This window comes from Bacillus rossius, chromosome 15 (assembly GCF_032445375.1).
Source record: "Bacillus rossius redtenbacheri isolate Brsri chromosome 15, Brsri_v3, whole genome shotgun sequence".
In the NCBI taxonomy this organism is placed as follows: domain Eukaryota; kingdom Metazoa; phylum Arthropoda; class Insecta; order Phasmatodea; family Bacillidae; genus Bacillus; species Bacillus rossius.
In genome coordinates, this window is record NC_086342.1 from 40,014,489 (window position 1) to 40,037,618 (window position 23,130).

At 50.7% G+C, this 23,130-nt stretch overlaps 1 protein-coding gene across 1 annotated transcript in view; it reads right to left on the reverse strand.

The window, feature by feature from the left end:
* The window catches only part of LOC134539400 (uncharacterized), a 146,105-nt gene that overhangs the window by 15,961 nt on the left and 107,014 nt on the right, over nt 1–23,130 (reverse strand). The window contains exons 5-6 of the mRNA XM_063381401.1: nt 2,223–2,359; nt 1,456–1,613 (exon numbers count right to left, since the gene is read on the reverse strand). Coding sequence (XP_063237471.1) covers nt 1,456–1,613; nt 2,223–2,359 — 295 coding nt within the window. The remainder of the gene's footprint in view (nt 1–1,455; nt 1,614–2,222; nt 2,360–23,130) is intronic.

Here is a 23,130-nt window from a genome sequence, read left to right on the forward strand (position 1 = left end):
GTCTTTCATCCCAGCGAATATTGTTATCTATAACCACAATCGAAAAGTGATGAACAGAATTTTTGTATGTTTCTTAGTTTGAAACTGCTTTTGGTTTTTAGTATAGTTCGAAATGGGTGTAATTTTCTAACACATTTATCATATGCTCTTACCATTTTTCATTATTATCTGATATAATATACTATTTTGCACACTGCTTCATTTTCATCTTATTTTCCAACATGATTGTTATTTTCACGTAGTGCACAAAAAATATGCATTTTTTTGGGTATGGTCTTACAAATAAGGTAAAAACTGGCCATTAAGTTCTTCAGTCATTAATTGAGGGGAGGAAATTCAATGGCAGACCTCATTGACAGCATTTGGCTACCACATTGATCAATTAAATGTGTCTTACTCTCATTGGCTGACAGCGAATAATCGCTAACCAGTTCCAATTTCTGCCATTGTTGACCGATCCCCTAACAAAGGGCTTCCCCTCCCTTATCACTTATAAAAGGGATTTTCAAGTGTACATGCAGGTTCTACCCAGACCTAAAGATAAATAGTCTTGAGATTCTGATAGGGAATTTAGTAATGGCTCCAATCATTGCCATGAATGGTCAATTCCAAATCAAAGCACAAAATGCCTGATTTGTTTTCATGCATAGTCGACAACTCGCATAATAAGTTTATAGCCTTAGGCTGAGGTGCATTTAGGCTCCTTCCTATACCAGAAAATCTCTGGGCTTAATACACAATAATTTAAAATTAAAAGGAATTATGCTATTCATTATTTTTTTTATCACAATGAAGATGTTTACTATAAGGTACAGCGAAAACATCGGGTTATCTTGGACCCGAAAGACAAGACTGCTACTGCTCAAACTTTTCGTTATTTTGCTTCAATCATAACAGCATGATGGGCGTGAAGCTAATAAAATATTTTTCTTATCATTCACATTCTGCAAATCTGTGATGTCAGCACAGAGGAAATGGAAGATAAGACCGCCTTTCCCGATTTAATAATTTTTCTTTTTCCATCATGTTCCTGCCACCAAATTTCTGAAATATGTGAAATAATTTTGTTTTGGAATATTGTTTAAACTGATGCATTGGTAATACAGATTTAATAGAGTAATTTGATATTGCATTTTCTAAATTTGTTTGTTTTACTTATTTAATATGTACAAATGCAATGTGTTTTAGGAATAAAGATTAAATATGGCTAAATAATTTTTTTTTAACAGAGCAGGTTAAGTAAAATGCTGTATTAGGTTTAGATTGTATGTAATGGCAAATCTTATTTTATATCTAATTAGTAATATTGTTTGTAGTAGGCGGGAAAAAATTGTATGTTTACAATAATGAATGACTGGTGCATTGTAATAATCGCTCCGTGTCTGTCATACTATTGTGCTACCAGTATTGGAAAAGGGCTTTGCATATGTGTGTGCTCGCATTAAATAAGCTCACCTGGCAGCAGGGCGCTGATGCGCAGGCGAGTCTGCTCGCCGACAGACACGTAGCTGTGGCCACGGCTGCCCGATATGTCCAGCCAAGCCTTGGGAGCCCCGTCGACCACCTTGGGACTGCGCTCATCCTCAGCCCACGACACCTGCTTCCGGCCAGTCCTGCCGGCACAACAAGTCCCATACACACACACCTGAGCTCATGTCTTCTCACTGAGCTCGACACACGACACCTGCTTCCTGCCCGTCCTGCCAGCAAAACAAGTCCCATACACACACTCACTGAGCTCGACACACAATGACACCTGCTTCCTGCCCATCCTGCCGGCACAACAAGTCCCATACACATGCCTGATCTCATGTCGTCTCACTGAGCTCGACACACGACACCTGCTTCCTGCCCGTCCTGCCAGCAAAACAAGTCCCATACACACACTCACTGAGCTCGACACACAATGACACCTGCTTCCTGCCCATCCTGCCGGCACAACAAGTCCCATACACATGCCTGATCTCATGTCTTCTCACTGAGCTCTACACACGACACCTGTTTCCTGCCCGTCCTGCCAGCAAAACAAGTCCCATACACACACAGTCGAGCTCATGTCTTCTCACTGAGCTCGACACACAATGACACTGCACGGAAGGGTGGGAAACAAGTTTGCCGCCTTGGGACTAGATATCGATTTAGCTTGGAGTGAAATCAATCTGCGATATAATCATGACTCCTAAACACTAAGTAAGGTGCGCATGTTGATCGCGTGCACTGACCTGGCGGCCGGGCGCAAGCCGGGCGTGGCACGGGTCTCGGGCAGCTGGCACGTGACGGTCACCTCCTGGTCGGTCGCCTGCTGCAGTCGCCTGTCCAGCTGCACCTTCAGCACCACCGAGTAGGCCGTGCTGCCGTCCTGCGCAGCATTCCACCCTCCGTGCTACTTCTCTGTCTGGGGCTTTCCTCTAGCGCTTACTCACCTGTACTTGAGATACATTCTTTCTTATCTCCACCACTTTGTGTGGTTTATTATTAATTTTATCTAAAGAAAAGGGGGTTGTCTGTAAAGTCGGTTTACGGACGATAATTTTACGTGATAACGTCATAAGAAACATTGATGAATAATTGCATACTTTTTATTTTCAAATAATATTTACAGTTTTTGCAAATTTAATTTAAATAATTTGTTTAAATATAATCACAAACAATTAGTTAAAAAGCCCGCCTTAACCTGTTTTATATTATAGAAGATTTTCTCGCACGGCGTTTGGCTGGTGCTTGCACGCTCGGCTCCTGGGGAACGTGACAATGAGTCATGCTTTTTCGTGCGTGCAGCCGGCGTTCATCGATTTATAAGACGTTATCACGTCAAAATAATCAGAAATTGGTATGGAAAAGTTAAATTGGAGAGTATAAATTTAATATATAAAGCCGTTAAACACTTCGTCTTCGACGTGGCTGAAACCCAACAATCAAATTAACCTCAGGCAATGACTGCAAAGGTCTGCTATTCTTAACCCTGTTTTCCTTCCTGCTTTCGATTATAAATAAAAATTAATGATGTTTAAACAATGCATTTCAAGAACAAAAGTATAACCTTGTTGGAAGCATCTTTTAGACAAGAAAGCAAGTTTCACCCGCCCTGATTTATCGCTGATCGCTGAGCTAGTCACAACTATTTTATGTGCACACAAGTTTCGCTCACTGTTTATTTTAATTTTATTTGGTTTTTACCTCTCTCCTACTGCGATATGTATTGATAGATTGATACACACGTCATTGTTCAAGGGAATAAGAGGATAACTTCACCACAGCCTCTAGGAATGTACCAACGCATCGTGTATTTGGAATGATTCCGGAAAAAAATTAATCAGGATTGCCAGACCATGATTTCTTGTTGTGTTCCTCTTTGTTGTGAGGAAAATGTTTCACTGTGGCACTACCTTGCTTTTTGTAAGGCAAATGTTTTTACCATTGCAATACCTTGCTTATTGTGAGGCAAATCTTTGTACCATTGCAATACCTTGCTTTTAGTGAGGCAAATGTTTCACCATTGCAATACCTTGCTTGTTGTGAGGAAAATGTTTTTACCATTGCAATACCTTGCTTTTTGTGAGGCAAATGTTTCACCATTGCAATACCTTGCTTGTTTTGAGGCAAATGTTTCACCATTCACTACCTTACTTGGTATTTTCAAAGGAACAACTAACAGTCTTACCCAACATGTGTAATGGAGGTCTTTCTTTCAACAAGGAAGATGTGTGAGGATGAAAGGAATATGACGGTAGAATATAGGATTAAGACATAATGTCATTTCGAGGGGTCGAGGGAAGGGAATAGAGGATAGAACCACTATGCTCGCTGTTTACTTTGAAATACTTTCTACTTGTAATGTAAATTATATATTTTGCATTCACCTCTGAATGGAGTAATGCATTAAGAGGGAAAATAAAGGTGTACAGAGAAGTAAGAATGAGATTGTAGGAAGAGAGAGGGGTGATGAAGAAAGTGGAACAAGGGATGAGGGAGGTGAAGGAGTGTTTCGGGCTGAGGATGGGGAGAGAGGTGTGAGAATGATGAAATGGGGATGAAGAAGTAGGACAAAATTATGATGGATGAGGGAGAAGAAAGATATGTGATGGGTGGAGGCTGGTAAGAAGAAAAGATATGGCAAAGGGTAGAGGGATGGATGTCTAAGAAGAGAGAAAGAGGGGAGGATGGGAGAATAACGAATGTATGTGTACAGAGGAGGATGTATAAAATGATAAGGATGGATATAGGTAAGAGTATTCAGAGAGGGAGTTAGCATTAAGAATGATGAAAAAGCATGGGGGAACGATTATTGAGAAAAGAAGTATGAGAGATGATAGAACAATTTGGAGGGAGTAGTGTTGAGAGATATAGTATGAGGGAAGTTGGGAGAGCATAGATTGAGTAGTGTTTAGAGACGAAGTATAAGGGATAATGTGAGAGCATGCAAAATGAGTGTTCAGGGAGAAAGTATGCGGGATGATGGGAGAGCATGGAGGGATAAGTGTTTAGGGTTGATGGGAAAACATAAAAAGAAAGGAGAGACGAGGGAATATAAGGGATGATTGAAGCGTATGTATGAAGTAGTGTTGAGGGATGATGGGAGTACATGCCAAAAGAAATTTTGATAGAGGGAGTATGAGACCATGCAGAGAGGATTGTTGAGGGATGATGGGAGAGCATGGAGGGAGGATTGTTGAGGGTTTATGGAAGAGCACGGGAGGAAGGATTGTTGAGGTATGATAGGAGATCATGAAGGGAGGATAGTAGAGGGTTGATGGGAGAGCACGGAGGAAAGGAGAAGTGTTGAGGGTTGATGGGAGGTCATGAAGGGAGGATTGTCGAGGGTTAATGGCAGAGCACGGGACGAAGGATTGTTGAGGGATGATGGCAGATCATTAAGGGAGCATTGTAGAGGGTTGATGGGAGAGCACGAGAGGGAGAAGTTTGAGGGATGATGAAAGATCTTGAAAGGAAAATTGTAAAGGGTTACTGAGAGAGCATGGAGGGAGGAGTGTTGAGGGATGAAGGGAGATCACGAAGGAAAGAGTGTTGAGGGATGATGGGAGAGCATGGGAGGGAGGAGTGTTGAGGGTTGATGGGAGATCACGAAGGAAAGAGTTTTGAGGAATGATGGGAGAGCACGGGAGGGAGGAGTGTTGAGGTTTGATGTGAGATCATGAAGGAAAGAGTGTTGAGAAATGATGGGAGAGAACAGGAGGGAGGAGTTTTGGATTGATGTGAGATCAAGAAGGTAAGAGTGTTGAGGGATGATGGGAGAGCACGGGACGGAGGAGTGTTGAGTGTTGATGTGAGATCACGAAGGAAAGAGTGTTGAGGGATGATGGGGGAGCACAAGGGGAGGATTGTTGAGGGTTGATGGGAGAGCACAGGAGGGAGGAGTGTTGAGGGATGATGGGAGAGCATGGGAGGGAGAATAGTTAAGGGATGATGGGAGAGCATGGGAGGGATGTGTGTTGAGGGATGATGGGGGAGCACAGGAGGGAAGAGTGTTGAGGGTTGATGGGAGATCATGAAAGGAGCATTGTTGAAGAATGATGGGAGATCACGAAGGGAGGAGTATTGTAGGTAGATGGGACAGCATGAAGGGAGGATTGTTGAGGGTTGATAAGAGAGCATGAAGAGAGGATTATTGAGGTTATGGGAGAGCATGAATGGATGATTGTTGAGTGTTGATGTGAGATCACGAAGGAAAGAGTGTCGAGGGATGATGAGAGATCACAGGAGAGAGGATTGTTGAGGGATGATGGAAGAGCACAGGAGGGAGGAGTGTTGATGGATAATAAGAGAGCATGGGAAGGAGGAGTGTTGAGGGTTGATAGGAGAGCACAGGAGGGAGGAGTGTTGAGGGATGATGGGAGAGCATGGGAAGGAGGATTGTTGAGGGATGATGGGAGAGCACGGGAGGGATGAGTGTTGAGTGATGATGGGAGAGCACGAGAGGGAGGATCGTTGAGGGTTGATGTGAGATCATGAAGGAAAGAGTGTTTAAGATGATGGAAGAGCACGGGAGGGAGGAGTGTTGAGGGTTGATGGGCATGCACAGAGGGAGGAGGTATGTTGGATGATGGGAAAGCATGAAGGGAGGATTGTTGAGGGATGATAGAAGTGCATGGAGGGTGGAGTGTTGAGGGATGTAGGATATCACGAAGGAAAGATTGTTAGGGTTGAAGGGAGAGCATGAAGAGAGGATTGTTGAGGGTTGATGGGAGAGCATTAAAAGAGGATTGTTGAGGGTTGATGGGAGTGCATGAAGAGAGGATTGTTAAATTTGATGGGAGAGCATGTAGGGAGTAGTGTTGAGGGATGATGGAAGAGCATGAAGAGAGGATTGTTAAGGTTGATGGGAGAGCACAAATGAAGGATTTTTGAGGGATGATGGGAGATCACAAAGGAAAGAGTGTTGAGGAATGATGGGAGAGCACAGGAGGGAGGAGTTTTGACGGTTGATGTGAGATCACGAAGGAAAGAGTGTTGAGGGATAATGGGAGAGCACAGGGGGAGGATGTTGAGGGTTGATGGGAGAGCACAGAGGGAGAAGTGTTGAGGGATATTGGGAGAGCATGAAGGGAGGAGTGTTGTAGGATGATGGGAGAGCACAGAGGGAGGTTTGTTGAGGGTTGATGTGAGATCATAAAGGAAAGAGTATTGAGGGATGATGGGAGAGTATAGAAAGGAGGAGTTTTGGGTTGATGGGAGAGAACAGGAGGGAGGAGTTTTGGGTTAATGTGAGATCACGAAGGAAAGAGTGTTGAGAGATGATGGGAGAGCACAGGAGGAAGGAGTGTTGAGGATTGATGTCAGATCACGAAGGAAAGAGTGTTGAGGGATGATGGGGGAGCACAGGAAGAAAGAGTGTTGAGGGTTGATGTAAGATCACTAAGGCAAGAGTGTTGAGGGATGATGGGTGAGCACGGGAGGTAGGAGTGTTGAGGGTTGGTGTGAGATCACGAAGGAAAGAGTATTGAGGGATAATGGGAGAGCACGGGAGGGAGGATTGTTAAGAGTTGATGTGAGATCACGAAGGAAAGAGTGTTGAGGGATGATCGGAGAGCATGGAGGGAGGAATTTTGAAGGTTGATGTGAGATCACGAAGGAAAGAGTCTAGAGGGATAATGGGAGAGCACGGGAGGGAGGAGTGTTGAGGGTTGATTTGAGATCACGAAGGAAAAAATGTTGAGGGATGATGGGAGAGCACTGGCGGGAGGAGTGTTAAGGGTTGATTTAAATTCACAAAGGAAAGAGTGTTGAGGGATGATGGGAGAGCACGGGAGGGAGGAGTAATGAGGATTGATGTGAGAGCATGCAGGAATAGTGTTGATGGAAGATGGGAGAGCATGGGAGTAAGGATTGCTAAGGGTTGATGGGAGAGCACGGAGGGAGGAGTGTTGAGGGATAATGGGAGAGCACGGGAGGGAGGATTGTAAAGGTTGATATGAGAGCACGCAGGAATATTGTTGATGGATGATGGGAGAGCACGGGAGGGACGAGTATTGAGGATTGATGTGAGATCACGAAGAAATGAGTGTTGAGAGATGATGGGAGAGCACGGGAGGGAGGATTGTTGAGGGATGATGGGTGAGCTCGGGAGGGACGAGTATTGAGGGTTGATGTGATAGCACGCAGGAAAGAGTGTTGATGGATGATGGGAGAGCACGGGAGGGACGAGAATTGAGGGTTGATGTGAGATCACGAAGGAAAGAGTGTTGAGGGATGATGGAAGAGCACGGAGGGAGGAATTATGAGGGTATATGTGAGATCACGAAGGAAAGTGTGTAGAGGGATAATGGGAGAGCACGGGAGGGAGGAGTGTTGAGGGTTGATTTGAGATCACGAAGGAAAGAATGTTGAGTGATGAAGGGAGAGCATGAGAGTGAGGATTGTTGAGGGTTGATGGGAGAGCACAAAGGGAAGAGTTTTGAGGGATAATGGGAGAGCATGGGAGGGAGGATTGTTGAGGGTTGATGTGAGAGCACGCAGGAATATTGTTGATGGATGATGGAAGAGCACAGGAGGGACGAGTATTGAGGATTGATGTGAGGTCACGAAGGAATGAATGTTTAGGGATGATGGGAGAGCACGGGAGCGAGGATTGTTGAGGATTGATGGAAGAGCACGGAGGGAGGAGTATTGAGGGATCATGGGAGAGCACGGGAGGGAGGAGTATTGAGGGTTGATATGAGTACAGGAAGAATAGAGTGTTGAGGGATGATGGGACAGCACGGGAGGGATAATTGTTGAGGGATGATAGGAGAGCACGAGAGGGACGAGTATTGAGGGTTGATGTGAGATCACGAAGGAAAGAGTGTTGATGGATGATGGGAGAGCACGGGAGGGATGAGTATTGAGGGATGATGGGAGAGCATGGGAGGGACGAGTATTGAGGGTTGATGTGAGATCACGAAGGAAGGAGTGTTGAGGTATGATTGGAGAGCACGGAGGGAGAAGTGTTGAGGGATGATGGGAGATCACGGGAGGAATGAGTATTGAGGGTTGATATGAGATTACGGAGGAAAGAGTGTTGAGGAATGATGAGAGAGCACAGAGGGAGGAGTGTTGAGGGATGATGGGAGTGCACGGAGGGAGGAGTGTTGAGGGAAGATGTGAGTGCACGGAGAGAGAAGTGTTGAGGGATAATAGGAGAGCACAGAGGGAGGGGTGTTGAGGGTTGATGTGAGATCACGAAGGGAAGAGTGTTGAGGGATGATGGGAGAGTATAGGAGGGAGGAGTTTTGTGTTGATGGGAGAGAACAGGAAGGAGGAGTTTAAGGTTAAAGTGAGATCACGAAGGAAAGAGTATTGAGAAATGATGGGAGAGCATGAGAGGGAGGAGTGTTGAGGACTGATGTGAGATCATGAAGGAAAGAGTGTTGAGGGATAATGGGGGAGCACAGGAGGGAAGAGTGTTGAGGGTTGATGTAAGCTCACTATGGCAAGAGTGTTGAGGGGTGATGGGTGAGCACGGGAGGTGGGAGTGTTGAGGGTTGGTGTGATATCACGAAGGAAAGAGTGTTGAGGGATAATGGGAGAGCACGGGAGGGACGATTGTTGAGGGTTGATGTGAGTTCACGAAGGAAAGATTGTTGAGGGATGATCGGAGAGCACGGAGGGAGGAATTTTGAGGGTTTATGTGAGATCACGAAGTAAAGTGTTGAGGGATAATGGGAGAGCATGGGAGGGAGGAGTGTTGAGGGTTGATTACAGATCACGAAGGAAAGAATGTTCAGGGATGATGGGAGAGCACTGGAGGGAGGAGTTTTAAGGGTTCATTTGAGTTCACGAAGGAAAGAGTGTTGAGGGATGATGGGAGAGCATGGGAGGGAGGATTGTTAATGGTTGGTAGGTGAGCACAGATGAGTAGTGTTGAAGGTTGATGGGAGAGCATGGGAGGGAGCAGTAATGAGGGTTGATGTGAGATCACGAAAGAAAGAGTGTTGAGGGATGATGGGAGAGCACAGGAGGGAGGAGTGGTGAGGGATGATGTGAGAGCACGGAGGGAGGAGTGTTGAGGGATGAAGGGAGAGCACAGAGGGAGGAGTGTTGAGTGTTGATGTGAGAGCATGGAGGGAGCAGTGTTGAGGGTTGATGGGAGAGCACAGAGGGAGGAGTGTTGAGGGATGATGTGAGAGCATTGAGGGAGAAGTGTTGAGGGTTGATAGGAGAGCACGGAGGGAGGAGTGTTGAGGGATGATCTGAGAGCACGGAGGGAGGAGTGTTGAGGGATGATGGGAGAGCACGTAGGGAGGAGTGTAGAGGGATGATGTGAGAGCACGGAGGGAGGAGTGTTGAGGGTTGATACGAGAGCATGGAGGGAGGAGTGTTGAGGGTTGATGGGAGAGCACGGAGGGAGGAGTGTTGAGGGATGATGTGAGAGCACGGAGGGAGGAGTGTTGAGAGTTGATGGGAGAGCACGGAGGGAGGAGTGTTGAAGGATGATGTGAGAGCATGGAGGGAGGAGTGTTGAGGGATGATGTGAGAGCATGGAGGGAGGAGTGTTGAGGGTTGATGGGAGAGCACGGAGGGAGGATTGTTGAGGGATGATGTGAGAGCATGGAGGGAGGAGTGTTGAGGGTTGATGGGAGAGCACGGAGGGAGGTGTGTTGAGGGATGATGTGAGAGCATGGAGGGAGGAGTGTTGAGGGTTGATGGGAGTGCACGGAGGGAGGAGTGTTGAGGGATGATGTGAGAGTACGGAGGGAGGAGTGTTGAGGGATGAACGGAGAGCACGGAGGGAGGAATTTTGAGGGTTGATGGGAGAGCACGGAGGGAGGAGTGTTGAAGGATGACGTGAGAGCATGGAGGGAGGAGTGTTGAGGGTTGATGGGAGTGCACGGAGGGAGGAGTGTTGAGGGATGATGTGAGAGCACGGAGGGAGGAGTGTTGAGGGTTGATGGGAGAGCACGGAGGGAGGAGTGTTGAAGGATGATGTGAGAGCATGGAGGGAGGAGTGTTGAGGGTTGATGGGAGTGCACGGAGGGAGGAGTGTTGAGGGATGATGTGAGAGTACGGAGGGAGGAGTGTTGAGGGATGATCGGAGAGCACGGAGGGAGGAATTTTGAGGGTTTATGTGAGATCACGAAGTAAAGTGTTGAGGGATAATGGGAGAGCATGGGAGGGAGGAGTGTTGAGGGTTGATTACAGATCATGAAGGAAAGAATGTTCAGGGATGATGGGAGAGCACTGGAGGGAGGAGTTTTAAGGGTTTATTTGAGTTCACGAAGGAAAGAGTGTTGAGGGATGATGGGAGAGCATGGGAGGGAGGATTGTTAATGGTTGGTAGGTGAGCACAGAGGAGTAGTGTTGAAGGTTGATGGGAGAGCATGGGAGGGAGCAGTAATGAGGGTTGATGTGAGATCACGAAAGAAAGAGTGTTGAGGGATGATGGGAGAGCACAGGAGGGAGGAGTGGTGAGGGATGATGTGAGAGCACGGAGGGAGGAGTGTTGAGGGATGAAGGGAGAGCACGGAGGGAGGAGTGTTGAGTGTTGATGTGAGAGCATGGAGGGAGCAGTGTTGAGGGTTGATGGGAGAGCACAGAGGGAGGAGTGTTGAGGGATGATGGGAGAGCACGTAGGGAGGAGTGTAGAGGGATGATGGGAGAGCACGGGAGGGACAATTGTTGAGGGTTGATGTGAGTTCACGAAGGAAAGATTGTTGAGGGATGATCGGAGAGCACGGTGGGAGGAATTTTGAGGGTTTATGTGAGATCACGAAGTAAAGTGTTGAGGGAAAATTGGAGAGCATGGGAGGGAGGAGTGTTGAGGGTTGATTACAGATCACGAAGGAAAGAATGTTCAGGGAAAATGGGAGAGCACTGGAGGGAGGAGTTTTAAGGGTTCATTTGAGTTCACGAAGGAAAGAGTGTTGAGGGATGATGGGAGAGCATGGGAGGGAGGATTGTTAATGGTTGGTAGGTGAGCACAGAGGAGTAGTTTTGAAGGTTGATGGGAGAGCATGGGAGGGAGCAGTAATGAGGGTTGATGTGAGATCACGAAAGAAAGAGTGTTGAGGGATGATGGGAGAGCACAGGAGGGAGGAGTGGTGAGGGATGATGTGAGAGCACGGAGGGAGGAGTGTTGAGGGATGAAGGGAAAGCACGGTGGGAGGAGTGTTGAGTGTTGATGTGAGAGCATGGAGGGAGCAGTGTTGAGGGATGATGGGAGAACACGTAGGGAGGAGTGATGAGGAATGATGGGAGATCACGAAGGAAAGAGTGTTTAGGGATGATGGGAGTGCACGGTGGGAGGAGGTTTGAGGGATGATGGGAGATCACGGGAGGGACGAGTATTGAGGGTTGATATGAGATTACGAAGGAAAGAGTGTTGAGGAATGATGGGTGAGCACAGAGGGAGGAGTGTTGAGGGATGATGGGAGTGCACGGAGGGAGGAGTGTTGAGAGATGATGTAAGAGCACGGAGGGAGGAGTGTTGAGGGATGATGGGAGAGCACGGAGGGAGGAGTGATAAGGAATGATGGGAGATCACGAAGGAAAGAGTGTTGAGGGATGATGGGGGTGCACGGTGGGAGGAGGTTTGAGGGATGATGCGAGATCACAGGAGGGACGAGTATTGAGGGTTGATATGAGATAACGAAGGAAAGAGTGTTGAGGAATGATGGGTCAGCACAGAGGGAGGAGTGTTGAGGGATGATGTGAGAGCATGGAGGGAGGAGTATCGAGGGATGATGTGAGAGCACGGAGGGAGGAGTGTTGAGGGATGATGTGAGAGCATGGAGGGAGGAGTGTTGAGGGTTGATGGGAGAGCACGGAGGGAGGAGTGTTGAGGGATGATGTGAGAGCATGGAGGGAGGAGTATTGAGGGACGATGGGAGAGCACAGGAGGGAGGAGTGGTGAGGGATGATGTGAGAGCACGGAGGGAGGAGTGTTGAGGGATGATGGGAGAGCACGGAGGGAGGAGTGTTGATGGATGATGTGAGAGCACGGAGGGAGGAGTGTTGAGGGATGATGTGAGAGCACGGAGGGAGGAGTGTTGAGGGATGATGGGAGAGCACGGAGGGAGGAGTGTTGATGGATGATGTGAGAGCACGGAGGGAGGAGTGTTGAGGGTTGATGGAAGAGCATGGAGGGTGGAGTGTTGAGGGATGATGGGAGAGCACGGAGGGAGGAGTGTTGAAGAATGATGGGAGAGCACGGAGGGAGGAATATTGTGGGATGATATGAGAGCACGGAGGGAGGAGTGTTGAGGGATGATGGGAGAGCACGGAGGGAGGAGTGTTGAGGGATGATGTGAGAGCACGGAGGGAGGAGTGTTGAGGGATGATGTGAGAGCACGGAGGGAGGAGTGTTGAGGGATGATGTGAGAGCACGGAGGGAGGAGTGTTGAGGGATGATGGGAGAGCATGGAGGGAGGAGTGTTGAGGGATGATGTGAGAGCACGGAGGGAGGAGTGTTGAGGGATGATGTGAGAGCATGGAGGGAGGAGTGTTGAGGGTTGATGGGTGAGCACGGAGGGTGGAGTGTTGAGGGATGATGGGAGAACACGTAGGGAGGAGTGATGAGGAATGATGGGAGATCACGAAGGAAAGAGTGTTGAGGGATGATGGGAGTGCACGGTGGGAGGAGGTTTGAGGGATGATGGGAGATCACGGGAGGGACGAGTATTGAGGGTTGATATGAGATTACGAAGGAAAGAGTGTTGAGAAATGATGGGTGAGCACAGAGGGAGGAGTGTTGAGGGATGATGGGAGTGCACGGAGGGAGGAGTGTTGAGGGATGATGTAAGAGCACGGAGGGAGGAGTGTTGAGGGATGATGGGAGAGCACGGAGGGAGGAGTTTTGAGGGATGATGTGAGAGCACTGAGGGAGGAGTGTTGAGGGATAATGTGAGAGCATGGAGGGAGGAGTGTTGAGGGTTGATGGGAGAGCACTGAGGGAGGAGTGTTGAGGGATGATGTGAGAGCATGGAGGGAGGAGTATTGAGGGATGATGTGAGAGCACGGAGGGAGGAGTGTTGAGGGATGATGTGAGAGCACGGAGGGAGGAGTGTTGAGGGATGATGGGAGAGCACGGAGGGAGGAGTGTTGATGGATGATGTGAGAGCACGGAGGGAGGAGTGTTGAGGGTTGATGTGAGAGCATGGAGGGTGGAGTGTTGAGGGTTGATGGGTGAGCACGGAGGGTGGAGTGTTGAGGGTGATGGGAGAGCACGGAGGGAGGAGTGTTGAGGGATGATGTGAGAGCACGGAGGGAGGAGTGTTGAGGGATGATGGGAGAGCACGGAGGGAGGAGTGTTGAAGGATAATGGGAGAGCACGGAGGGAGGAGTATTGTGGGATGATGTGAGAGCACGGAGGGAGGAGTGTTAAGGGATGATGGGAGAGCACGGAGGGAGGAGTGTTGAGGGATGATGTGAGAGCACGGAGGGAGGAGTGTTGAGGGATGATGTGAGAGCACGGAGGGAGGAGTGTTGTGGGATGATTTGAGACTATGGAGGGAGGAGTGTTGAGGGTTGATGGGTGAGCACGGAGGGTGGAGTGTTGAGGGTGATGGGAGAGCACGGAGGGAGGAGTGTTGAGGGATGATGTGAGAGCACGGAGGGAGGAGTGTTGAGGGATGATGTGAGAGCACGGAGGGAGGAGTGTTATGGGATGATGAGAGAGCATGGAGGGAGGAGTGTTGAGGGTTGATGGGTGAGCACGGAGGGTGGAGTGTTGAGGGTGATGGGAGAGCACGGAGGGAGGTGTGTTGAGGGATGATGTGAGAGTACGGAGGGAGGAGTGTTGAGGATGATGGGAGAGCACAGAGGGAGGAGTGTTGAGGGATGATGTGAGAGCACGGAGGGAGTAATGTTGAGGGATGATGTGAGAGCACGGAGGGAGGAGTGTTAAGGGTTGATGGGTGAGCACGGAGGGTGGAGTGTTGTGGGATGATGAGAGAGCATGGAGGGAGGATTGTTGAGGGTTGATGGGTGAGCACGGAGAGTGGAGTGTTGAGGGTGATGGGAGAGCACGGAGGGAGGAGTGTTGATGGATGATGTGAGAGCACGGAGGGAGGAGTGTTGAGGGATGATGGGAGAGCATGGAGGGTGGAGTGTTGAGGGATGATGGGAGAGCACGGAGGGAGGAGTGTTGAGGGATGATGGGAAAGCACGTAGGGAGGAGTGTTGATGGATGATGTGAGAGCACGGAGGGAGGAGTGTTGAGGGATGATGGGAGAGCATGGAGGGTGGAGTGTTGAGGGATGATGGGAGAGCACGGAGGAAGGAGTGTTGAAGGATGATGGGAGAGCACGGAGGGAGGAGAATTGTGGGATGATGTGAGAGCACGGAGGGAGGAGTGTTGAGGGTTGATGTGAGAGCACGGAGGGAGGAGTGTTGAGGGATGATGTGAGAGCACGGAGGGAGGAGTGTTGTGGGATGATGAGAGAGCATGGAGGGAGGAGTGTTGAGGGTTGATGGGTGAGCACGGAGGGAGGAGTGTTGAGGGATGATGGGAGAGCATGGAGGGTGGAGTGTTGAGGGATGATGGGAGAGCACGGAGGGAGGAGTGTTGAGGGATGATGGGAGAGCACGGAGGGAGGAGTATTGAGGGATGATGTGAGAGCACGGAGGGAGGAGTGTTGAGGGATGAGTTGAGAGCACGGAGGAAAGAGTGTTGAGGGTTGATGGGTGAGCACGGAGGGTGGAGTGTTGAGGGTGATGGGAGAGCACGGAGGGAGGAGTGTTGAGGGTGATGGGAGAGCACGGAGGGAGGAGTATTGAGGGATGATGTGAGAGCACGGAGGGAGGAGTGTTGAGGGATGATGGGAGAGCACGTAGGGAGGAGTGTTGAGGGTTGATGGGAGAGCATGGAGGGTGGAGTGTTGAGGAATGATGGGAGAGCACGGAGGGAGGAGTGTTGATGGATGATGTGAGAGCACGGAGGGTGAAGTGTTGAGGATGATGTGAGAGCACGGAGGGAGGAGTGTTGAGGGATGATGAGAGAGCACGGAGGGAGGAGTGTTGAGGGATGATGTGAGAGCACGGAGGAAGGAGTGTTGAGGATGATGTGAGAGCACGGAGGGAGGAGTGTTGAGGGTTGATGGGAGAGCATGGAGGGTGGAGTGTTGAGGAATGATGGGAGAGCACGGAGGGAGGAGTGTTGAGGGATGATGTGAGAGCACGGAGGGAGGAGTGTTGAGGATGATGTGAGAGCACGGAGGGAGGAGTGTTGAGGATGATGTGAGAGCACGGAGGGAGGAGTGTTGAGGATGATGTGAGAGCACGGATGGAGGAGTGTTAAGGGTTGATGGGAGAGCATGGAGGGTGGAGTGTTGAGGAATGATGGGAGAGCACGGAGAAAGGAGTGTTGAGGGATGATGGGTGAGCACGGAGGGAGGAGTGTTGAGGGATGATGGGAGAGCACGGAGGGAGGAGTGTTGAAGGATGATGGGAGAGCACGGAGGGAGGAGTATTGAGGGATGATGTGAGAGCACGGAGGGAGGAGTGTTGAGGGATGATGGGAGAGCATGTAGGGAGGAGTGTTGAGGGTTGATGGGAGAGCATGGAGGGTGGAGTGTTGAGGAATGATGGGAGAGCACGGAGGGAGGAGTGTTGATGGATGATGTGAGAGCACGGAGGGTGGAGTGTTGAGGATGATGTGAGAGCACGGAGGGAGGAGTGTTGAGGGATGATGAGAGAGCACGGAGGGAGGAGTGTTGAGGGATGATGTGAGAGCACGGAGGAAGGAGTGTTGAGGATGATCTGAGAGCACGGAGGGAGGAGTGTTGAGGGTTGATGGGAGAGCATGGAGGGTGGAGTGTTGAGGAATGATGGGAGAGCACGGAGGGAGGAGTGTTGAGGGATGATGTGAGAGCACGGAGGGAGGAGTGTTGAGGATGATGTGAGAGCATGGAGGGAGGAGTGTTGAGGGTTGATGGGAGAGCATGGAGGGTGGAGTGTTGAGGATGATGGGAGAGCAAGGAGGGAGGAGTGTTGAGGGATGATGGGAGAGCACGGAGGGAGGAGTATTGAGGGATGATGTGAGAGCACGGAGGGAGGAGTGTTGAGGGATGATGGGAGAGCACGTAGGGAGGAGTGTTGAGGGTTGATGGGAGAGCATGGACGGTAGAGTGTTGAGGAATGATGGGAGAGCACGGAGGGAGGAGTGTTGAGGGATGATGTGAGAGCACGGAGGGTGGAGTGTTGAGGATGATGTGAGAGCACGGAGGGAGGAGTGTTGAGGGATGATGAGAGAGCACGGAGGGAGGAGTGTTGAGGGATGATGTGAGAGCACGGAGGGAGGAGTGTTGAGGATGATGTGAGAGCACGGAGGGAGGAGTGTTGAGGGTTGATGGGAGAGCATGGAGGGTGGAGTATTGAGGAATGATGGGAGAGCACGGAGGGAGGAGTGTTGAGGGATGATGGGTGAGCACGGAGGGAGGAGTGTTGAGGGATGATGTGAGAGCACGGAGGGAGGAGTTTTGAGGGATGATGTGAGAGCACGGAGGAAGGAGTGTTGAGGGTTGATGGGAGTGCACGGAGGGAGGAGTATTGTGGGATGATGTGAGAGCACGGAGGGAGGAGTGTTGAGGGATGATGTGAGAGCACGGAGGGAGGAGTGTTGAGGATGATGAGAGAGAATGGAGGGAGGAGTGTTGAGGGTTGATGGGTGAGCACGGAGGGTGGAGTGTTGAGGGGTGATGGGTGAGCACGGGAGGTGGGAGTGTTGAGGGTTGGTGTGATATCACGAAGGAAAGAGTGTTGAGGGATATTGGGAGAGCACGGGAGGGACGATTGTTGAGGGTTGATGTGAGTTCACGAAGGAAAGATTGTTGAGGGATGATCGGAGAGCACGGAGGGAGGATTTTTTAGGGTTTATGTGAGATCACGAAGTAAAGTGTTGAGGGATAATGGGAGAGCATGGGAGGGAGGAGTGTTGAGGGTTGATTACAGATCACGAAGGAAAGAATGTTCAGGGATGATGGGAGAGCACTGGAGGGAGGAGTTTTAAGGGTTCATTGGAGTTCACGAAGGAAAGAGTGTTGAGGGATGATGGGAGAGCATGGGAGGGAGGATTGTTAATGGTTGGTAGGTGAGCACAGAGGAGTAGTGTTGAAGGTTGATGGGAGAGCATGGGAGGGAGCAGTAATGAGGGTTGATGTGAGATCACGAAAGAAAGAGTGTTGAGGGATGATGGGAGAGCACAGGAGGGAGGAGTGGTGAGGGATGATGTGAGAGCACAGAGGGAGGAGTGTTGAGGGATGAAGGGAGAGCACGGAGGGAGGAGTGTTGAGTGTTGATGTGAGAGCATGGAGGGAGGAGTGTTGAGGGTTGATGGGAGAGCACAGAGGGAGGAGTGTTGAGGGATGATGTGAGAGCATGGAGGGAGGAGTGTTGAGGGTTGATGGGAGAGCACGGAGGGAGGAGTGTTGAGGGATGATGTGAGAGCACGGAGGGAGGAGTGTTGAGGGATGATGGGAGAGCATGTAGGGAGGAGTGTATAGGGATGATGTGAGAGCACGGAGGGAGGAGTGTTGAGGGATGATGTGAGAGCACGGAGGGAGGAGTGTTGAGAGTTGATGGGAGAGCACGGAGGGAGGAGTGTTGAAGGATGATGTGAGAGCATGGAGGGAGGAGTGTTGAGGGATGATGTGAGAGCATGGAGGGAGGAGTGTTGAGGGTTGATGGGATAGCTTGGAGGGAGGAGTGTTGAGGGATGATGTGAGAGCATGGAGGGAGGAGTGTTGAGGGTTGATGGGAGAGCACGGAGGGAGGAGTGTTGAGGGATGATGTGAGAGCACGGAAAAAGGAGTGTTGAGGGTTGATGGTAGAGCACGGAGGGAGGAGTGTTGAAGGATGATGTGAGAGCATGGAGGGAGGAGTGTTGAGGGTTGATGGGATAGCACGGAGGGAGGAGTGTTGAGGGATGATGTGAGAGCATGGAGGGAGGAGTGTTGAGGGTTGATGGGAGTGCACGGAGGGAGGAGTGTTGAGGGATGATGTGAGAGTACGGAGGGAGGAGTGTTGAGGGATGATGGGAGAGCACGGAGGGAGGAATTTTGAGGGTTTATGTGAGATCACGAAGTAAAGTGTTGAGGGATAATGGGAGAGCATGGGAGGGAGGAGTGTTGAGGGTTGATTACAGATCATGAAGGAAAGAATGTTCAGGGATGATGGGCGAGCACTGGAGGGAGGAGTTTTAAGGGTTCATTTGAGTTCACGAAGGAAAGAGTGTTGAGGGATGATGGGAGAGCATGGGAGGGAGGATTGTTAATGGTTGGTAGGTGAGCACAGAGGAGTAGTGTTGAAGGTTGATGGGAGAGCATGGGAGGGAGCAGTAATGAGGGTTGATGTGAGATCACGAAAGAATGAGTGTTGAGGGATGATGGGAGAGCACAGGAGGGAGGAGTGGTGAGGGATGATGTGAGAGCACGGAGGGAGGAGTGTTGAGGGATGAAGTGAGAGCACAGAGGGAGGAGTGTTGAGTGTTGATGTGAGAGCATGGAGGGAGCAGTGTTAAGGGTTGATGGGAGAGCACAGAGGGAGGAGTGTTGAGGGATGATGGGAGGGCACGTAGGGAGGAGTGTAGAGGGATGATGGGAGAGCACGGGAGGGACGATTGTTGAGGGTTGATTACAGATCATGAAGGAAAGAATGTTCAGGGATGATGGGCGAGCACTGGAGGGAGGAGTTTTAAGGGTTCATTTGAGTTCACGAAGGAAAGAGTGTTGAGGGATGATGGGAGAGCATGGGAGGGAGGATTGTTAATGGTTGGTAGGTGAGCACAGAGGAGTAGTGTTGAAGGTTGATGGGAGAGCATGGGAGGGAGCAGTAATGAGGGTTGATGTGAGATCACGAAAGAAAGAGTGTTGAGGGATGATGGGAGAGCACAGGAGGGAGGAGTGGTGAGGGATGATGTGAGAGCACGGAGGGAGGAGTGTTGAGGGATGAAGGGAGAGCACGGAGAGAGGAGTGTTGAGTGTTGATGTGAGAGCATGGAGGGAGCAGTGTTGAGGGTTGATGGGAGAGCACAGAGGGAGGAGTGTTGAGGGATGATGGGAGAACACGTAGGGAGGAGTGATGAGGAATGATGGGAGATCACGAAGGAAAGAGTGTTGAGGGATGATGGGAGTGCACGGTGGGAGGAGGTTTGAGGGATGATGGGAGATCACGGGAGGAACGAGTATTGAGGGTTGATATGAGATTACGAAGGAAAGAGTGTTGAGGAATGATGGGTGAGCACAGAGGGAGGAGTGTTGATGGATGATGGGAGTGCACGGAGGGAGGAGTGTTGAGGGATGATGTAAGAGCTTGGAGGGAGGAGTGTTGAGGGATGATGGGAGAGCACGGAGGGAGGAGTTTTGAGGGATGATGTGAGAGCACGGAGGGAGGAGTGTTGAGGGATGATGTGAGAGCATGGAGGGAGGAGTGTTGAGGGTTGATGTGAGAGCATGGAGGGAGTAATGTTGAGGGATGATGTGAGAGCACGGAGGGAGGAGTGTGAAGGGTTGATGGGTGAGCATGGAGGGTGGAGTGTTGTGGGATGATGAGAGAGCATGGAGGGAGGATTGTTGAGGGTTGATGGGTGAGCACGGAGAGTGGAGTGTTGAGGGTGATGGGAGAGCACGGAGGGAGGAGTGTTGATGGATGATGTGAGAGCACGGAGGGAGGAGTGTTGAGGGATGATGGGAGAGCATGGAGGGTGGAGTGTTGAGGGATGATGGGAGAGCACGGAGGGAGGAGTGTTGAGGGATGATGGGAGAGCACGTAGGGAGGAGTGTTGATGGATGATGTGAGAGCACGGAGGGAGGAGTGTTGAGGGATGATGGGAGAGCATGGAGGGTGGAGTGTTGAGGGATGATGGGAGAGCACGGAGGAAGGAGTGTTGAAGGATGATGGGAGAGCACGGAGGGAGGAGTATTGTGGGATGATGTGAGAGCACGGAGGGAGGAGTGTTGAGGGTTGATGTGAGAGCACGGAGGGAGGAGTGTTGAGGGATGATGTGAGAGCACGGAGGGAGGAGTGTTGTGGGATGATGAGAGAGCATGAAGGGAGGAGTGTTGAGGGTTGATGGGTGAGCACGGAGGGAGGAGTGTTGAGGGATGATGGGAGAGCATGGAGGGTGGAGTGTTGAGGGATGATGGGAGAGCACGGAGGGAGGAGTGTTGAGGGATGATGGGAGAGCACGGAGGGAGGAGTATTGAGGGATGATGTGAGAGCACGGAGGGAGGAGTGTTGAGGGATGAGTTGAGAGCACGGAGGGAGGAGTGTTGAGGGTTGATGGGTGAGCACGGAGGGTGGAGTGTTGAGGGTGATGGGAGAGCACGGAGGGAGGAGTGTTGAGGGTGATGGGAGAGCACGGAGGGAGGAGTATTGAGGGATGATGTGAGAGCACGGAGGGAGGAGTGTTGAGGGATGATGGGAGAGCACGTAGGGAGGAGTGTTGAGGGTTGATGGGAGAGCATGGAGGGTGGAGTGTTGAGGAATGATGGGAGAGCACGGAGGGAGGAGTGTTGATGGATGATGTGAGAGCACGGAGGGTGGAGTGTTGAGGATGATGTGAGAGCACGGAGGGAGGAGTGTTGAGGGATGATGAGAGAGCACGGAGGGAGGAGTGTTGAGGGATGATGTGAGAGCACGGAGGAAGGAGTGTTGAGGATGATGTGAGAGCATGGAGGGAGGAGTGTTGAGGGTTGATGGGAGAGCATGGAGGGTGGAGTGTTGAGGAATGATGGGAGAGCACGGAGGGAGGAGTGTTGAGGGATGATGTGAGAGCACGGAGGGAGGAGTGTTGAGGATGATGTGAGAGCACGGAGGGAGGAGTGTTGAGGATGATGTGAGAGCACGGATGGAGGAGTGTTGAGGGTTGATGGGAGAGCATGGAGGGTGGAGTGTTGAGGAATGATGGGAGAGCACGGAGAAAGGAGTGTTGAGGGATGATGGGTGAGCACGGAGGGAGGAGTGTTGAGGGATGATGGGAGAGCACGGAGGGAGGAGTGTTGAAGGATGATGGGAGAGCACGGAGGGAGGAGTATTGAGGGATGATGTGAGAGCACGGAGGGAGGAGTGTTGAGGGATGATGGGAGAGCACGTAGGGAGGAGTGTTGAGGGTTGATGGGAGAGCACGGAGGGAGGTGTGTTGAGGGATAATGTGAGAGTACGGAGGGAGGAGTGTTGAGGGATGATGGGAGAGCACGGAGGGAGGAATTTTGAGGGTTTATGTGAGATCACGAAGTAAAGTGTTGAGGGATAATGGGAGAGCATGGGAGGGAGGAGTGTTGAGGGTTGATTACAGATCATGAAGGAAAGAATGTTCAGGGATGATGGGCGAGCACTGGAGGGAGGAGTTTTAAGGGTTCATTTGAGTTCACGAAGGAAAGAGTGTTGAGGGATGATGGGAGAGCATGGGAGGGAGGATTGTTAATGGTTGGTAGGTGAGCACAGAGGAGTAGTGTTGAAGGTTGATGGGAGAGCATGGGAGGGAGCAGTAATGAGGGTTGATGTGAGATCACGAAAGAATGAGTGTTGAGGGATGATGGGAGAGCACAGGAGGGAGGAGTGGTGAGGGATGATGTGAGAGCACGGAGGGAGGAGTGTTGAGGGATGAAGTGAGAGCACAGAGGGAGGAGTGTTGAGTGTTGATGTGAGAGCATGGAGGGAGCAGTGTTAAGGGTTGATGGGAGAGCACAGAGGGAGGAGTGTTGAGGGATGATGGGAGGGCACGTAGGGAGGAGTGTAGAGGGATGATGGGAGAGCACGGGAGGGACGATTGTTGAGGGTTGATTACAGATCATGAAGGAAAGAATGTTCAGGGATGATGGGCGAGCACTGGAGGGAGGAGTTTTAAGGGTTCATTTGAGTTCACGAAGGAAAGAGTGTTGAGGGATGATGGGAGAGCATGGGAGGGAGGATTGTTAATGGTTGGTAGGTGAGCACAGAGGAGTAGTGTTGAAGGTTGATGGGAGAGCATGGGAGGGAGCAGTAATGAGGGTTGATGTGAGATCACGAAAGAAAGAGTGTTGAGGGATGATGGGAGAGCACAGGAGGGAGGAGTGGTGAGGGATGATGTGAGAGCACAGAGGGAGGAGTGTTGAGGGATGAAGGGAGAGCACGGAGAGAGGAGTGTTGAGTGTTGATGTGAGAGCATGGAGGGAGCAGTGTTGAGGGTTGATGGGAGAGCACAGAGGGAGGAGTGTTGAGGGATGATGGGAGAACACGTAGGGAGGAGTGATGAGGAATGATGGGAGATCACGAAGGAAAGAGTGTTGAGGGATGATGGGAGTGCACGGTGGGAGGAGGTTTGAGGGATGATGGGAGATCACGGGAGGAACGAGTATTGAGGGTTGATATGAGATTACGAAGGAAAGAGTGTTGAGGAATGATGGGTGAGCACAGAGGGAGGAGTGTTGATGGATGATGGGAGTGCACGGAGGGAGGAGTGTTGAGGGATGATGTAAGAGCTTGGAGGGAGGAGTGTTGAGGGATGATGGGAGAGCACGGAGGGAGGAGTTTTGAGGGATGATGTGAGAGCACGGAGGGAGGAGTGTTGAGGGATGATGTGAGAGCATGGAGGGAGGAGTGTTGAGGGTTGATGTGAGAGCATGGAGGGAGTAATGTTGAGGGATGATGTGAGAGCACGGAGGGAGGAGTGTGAAGGGTTGATGGGTGAGCATGGAGGGTGGAGTGTTGTGGGATGATGAG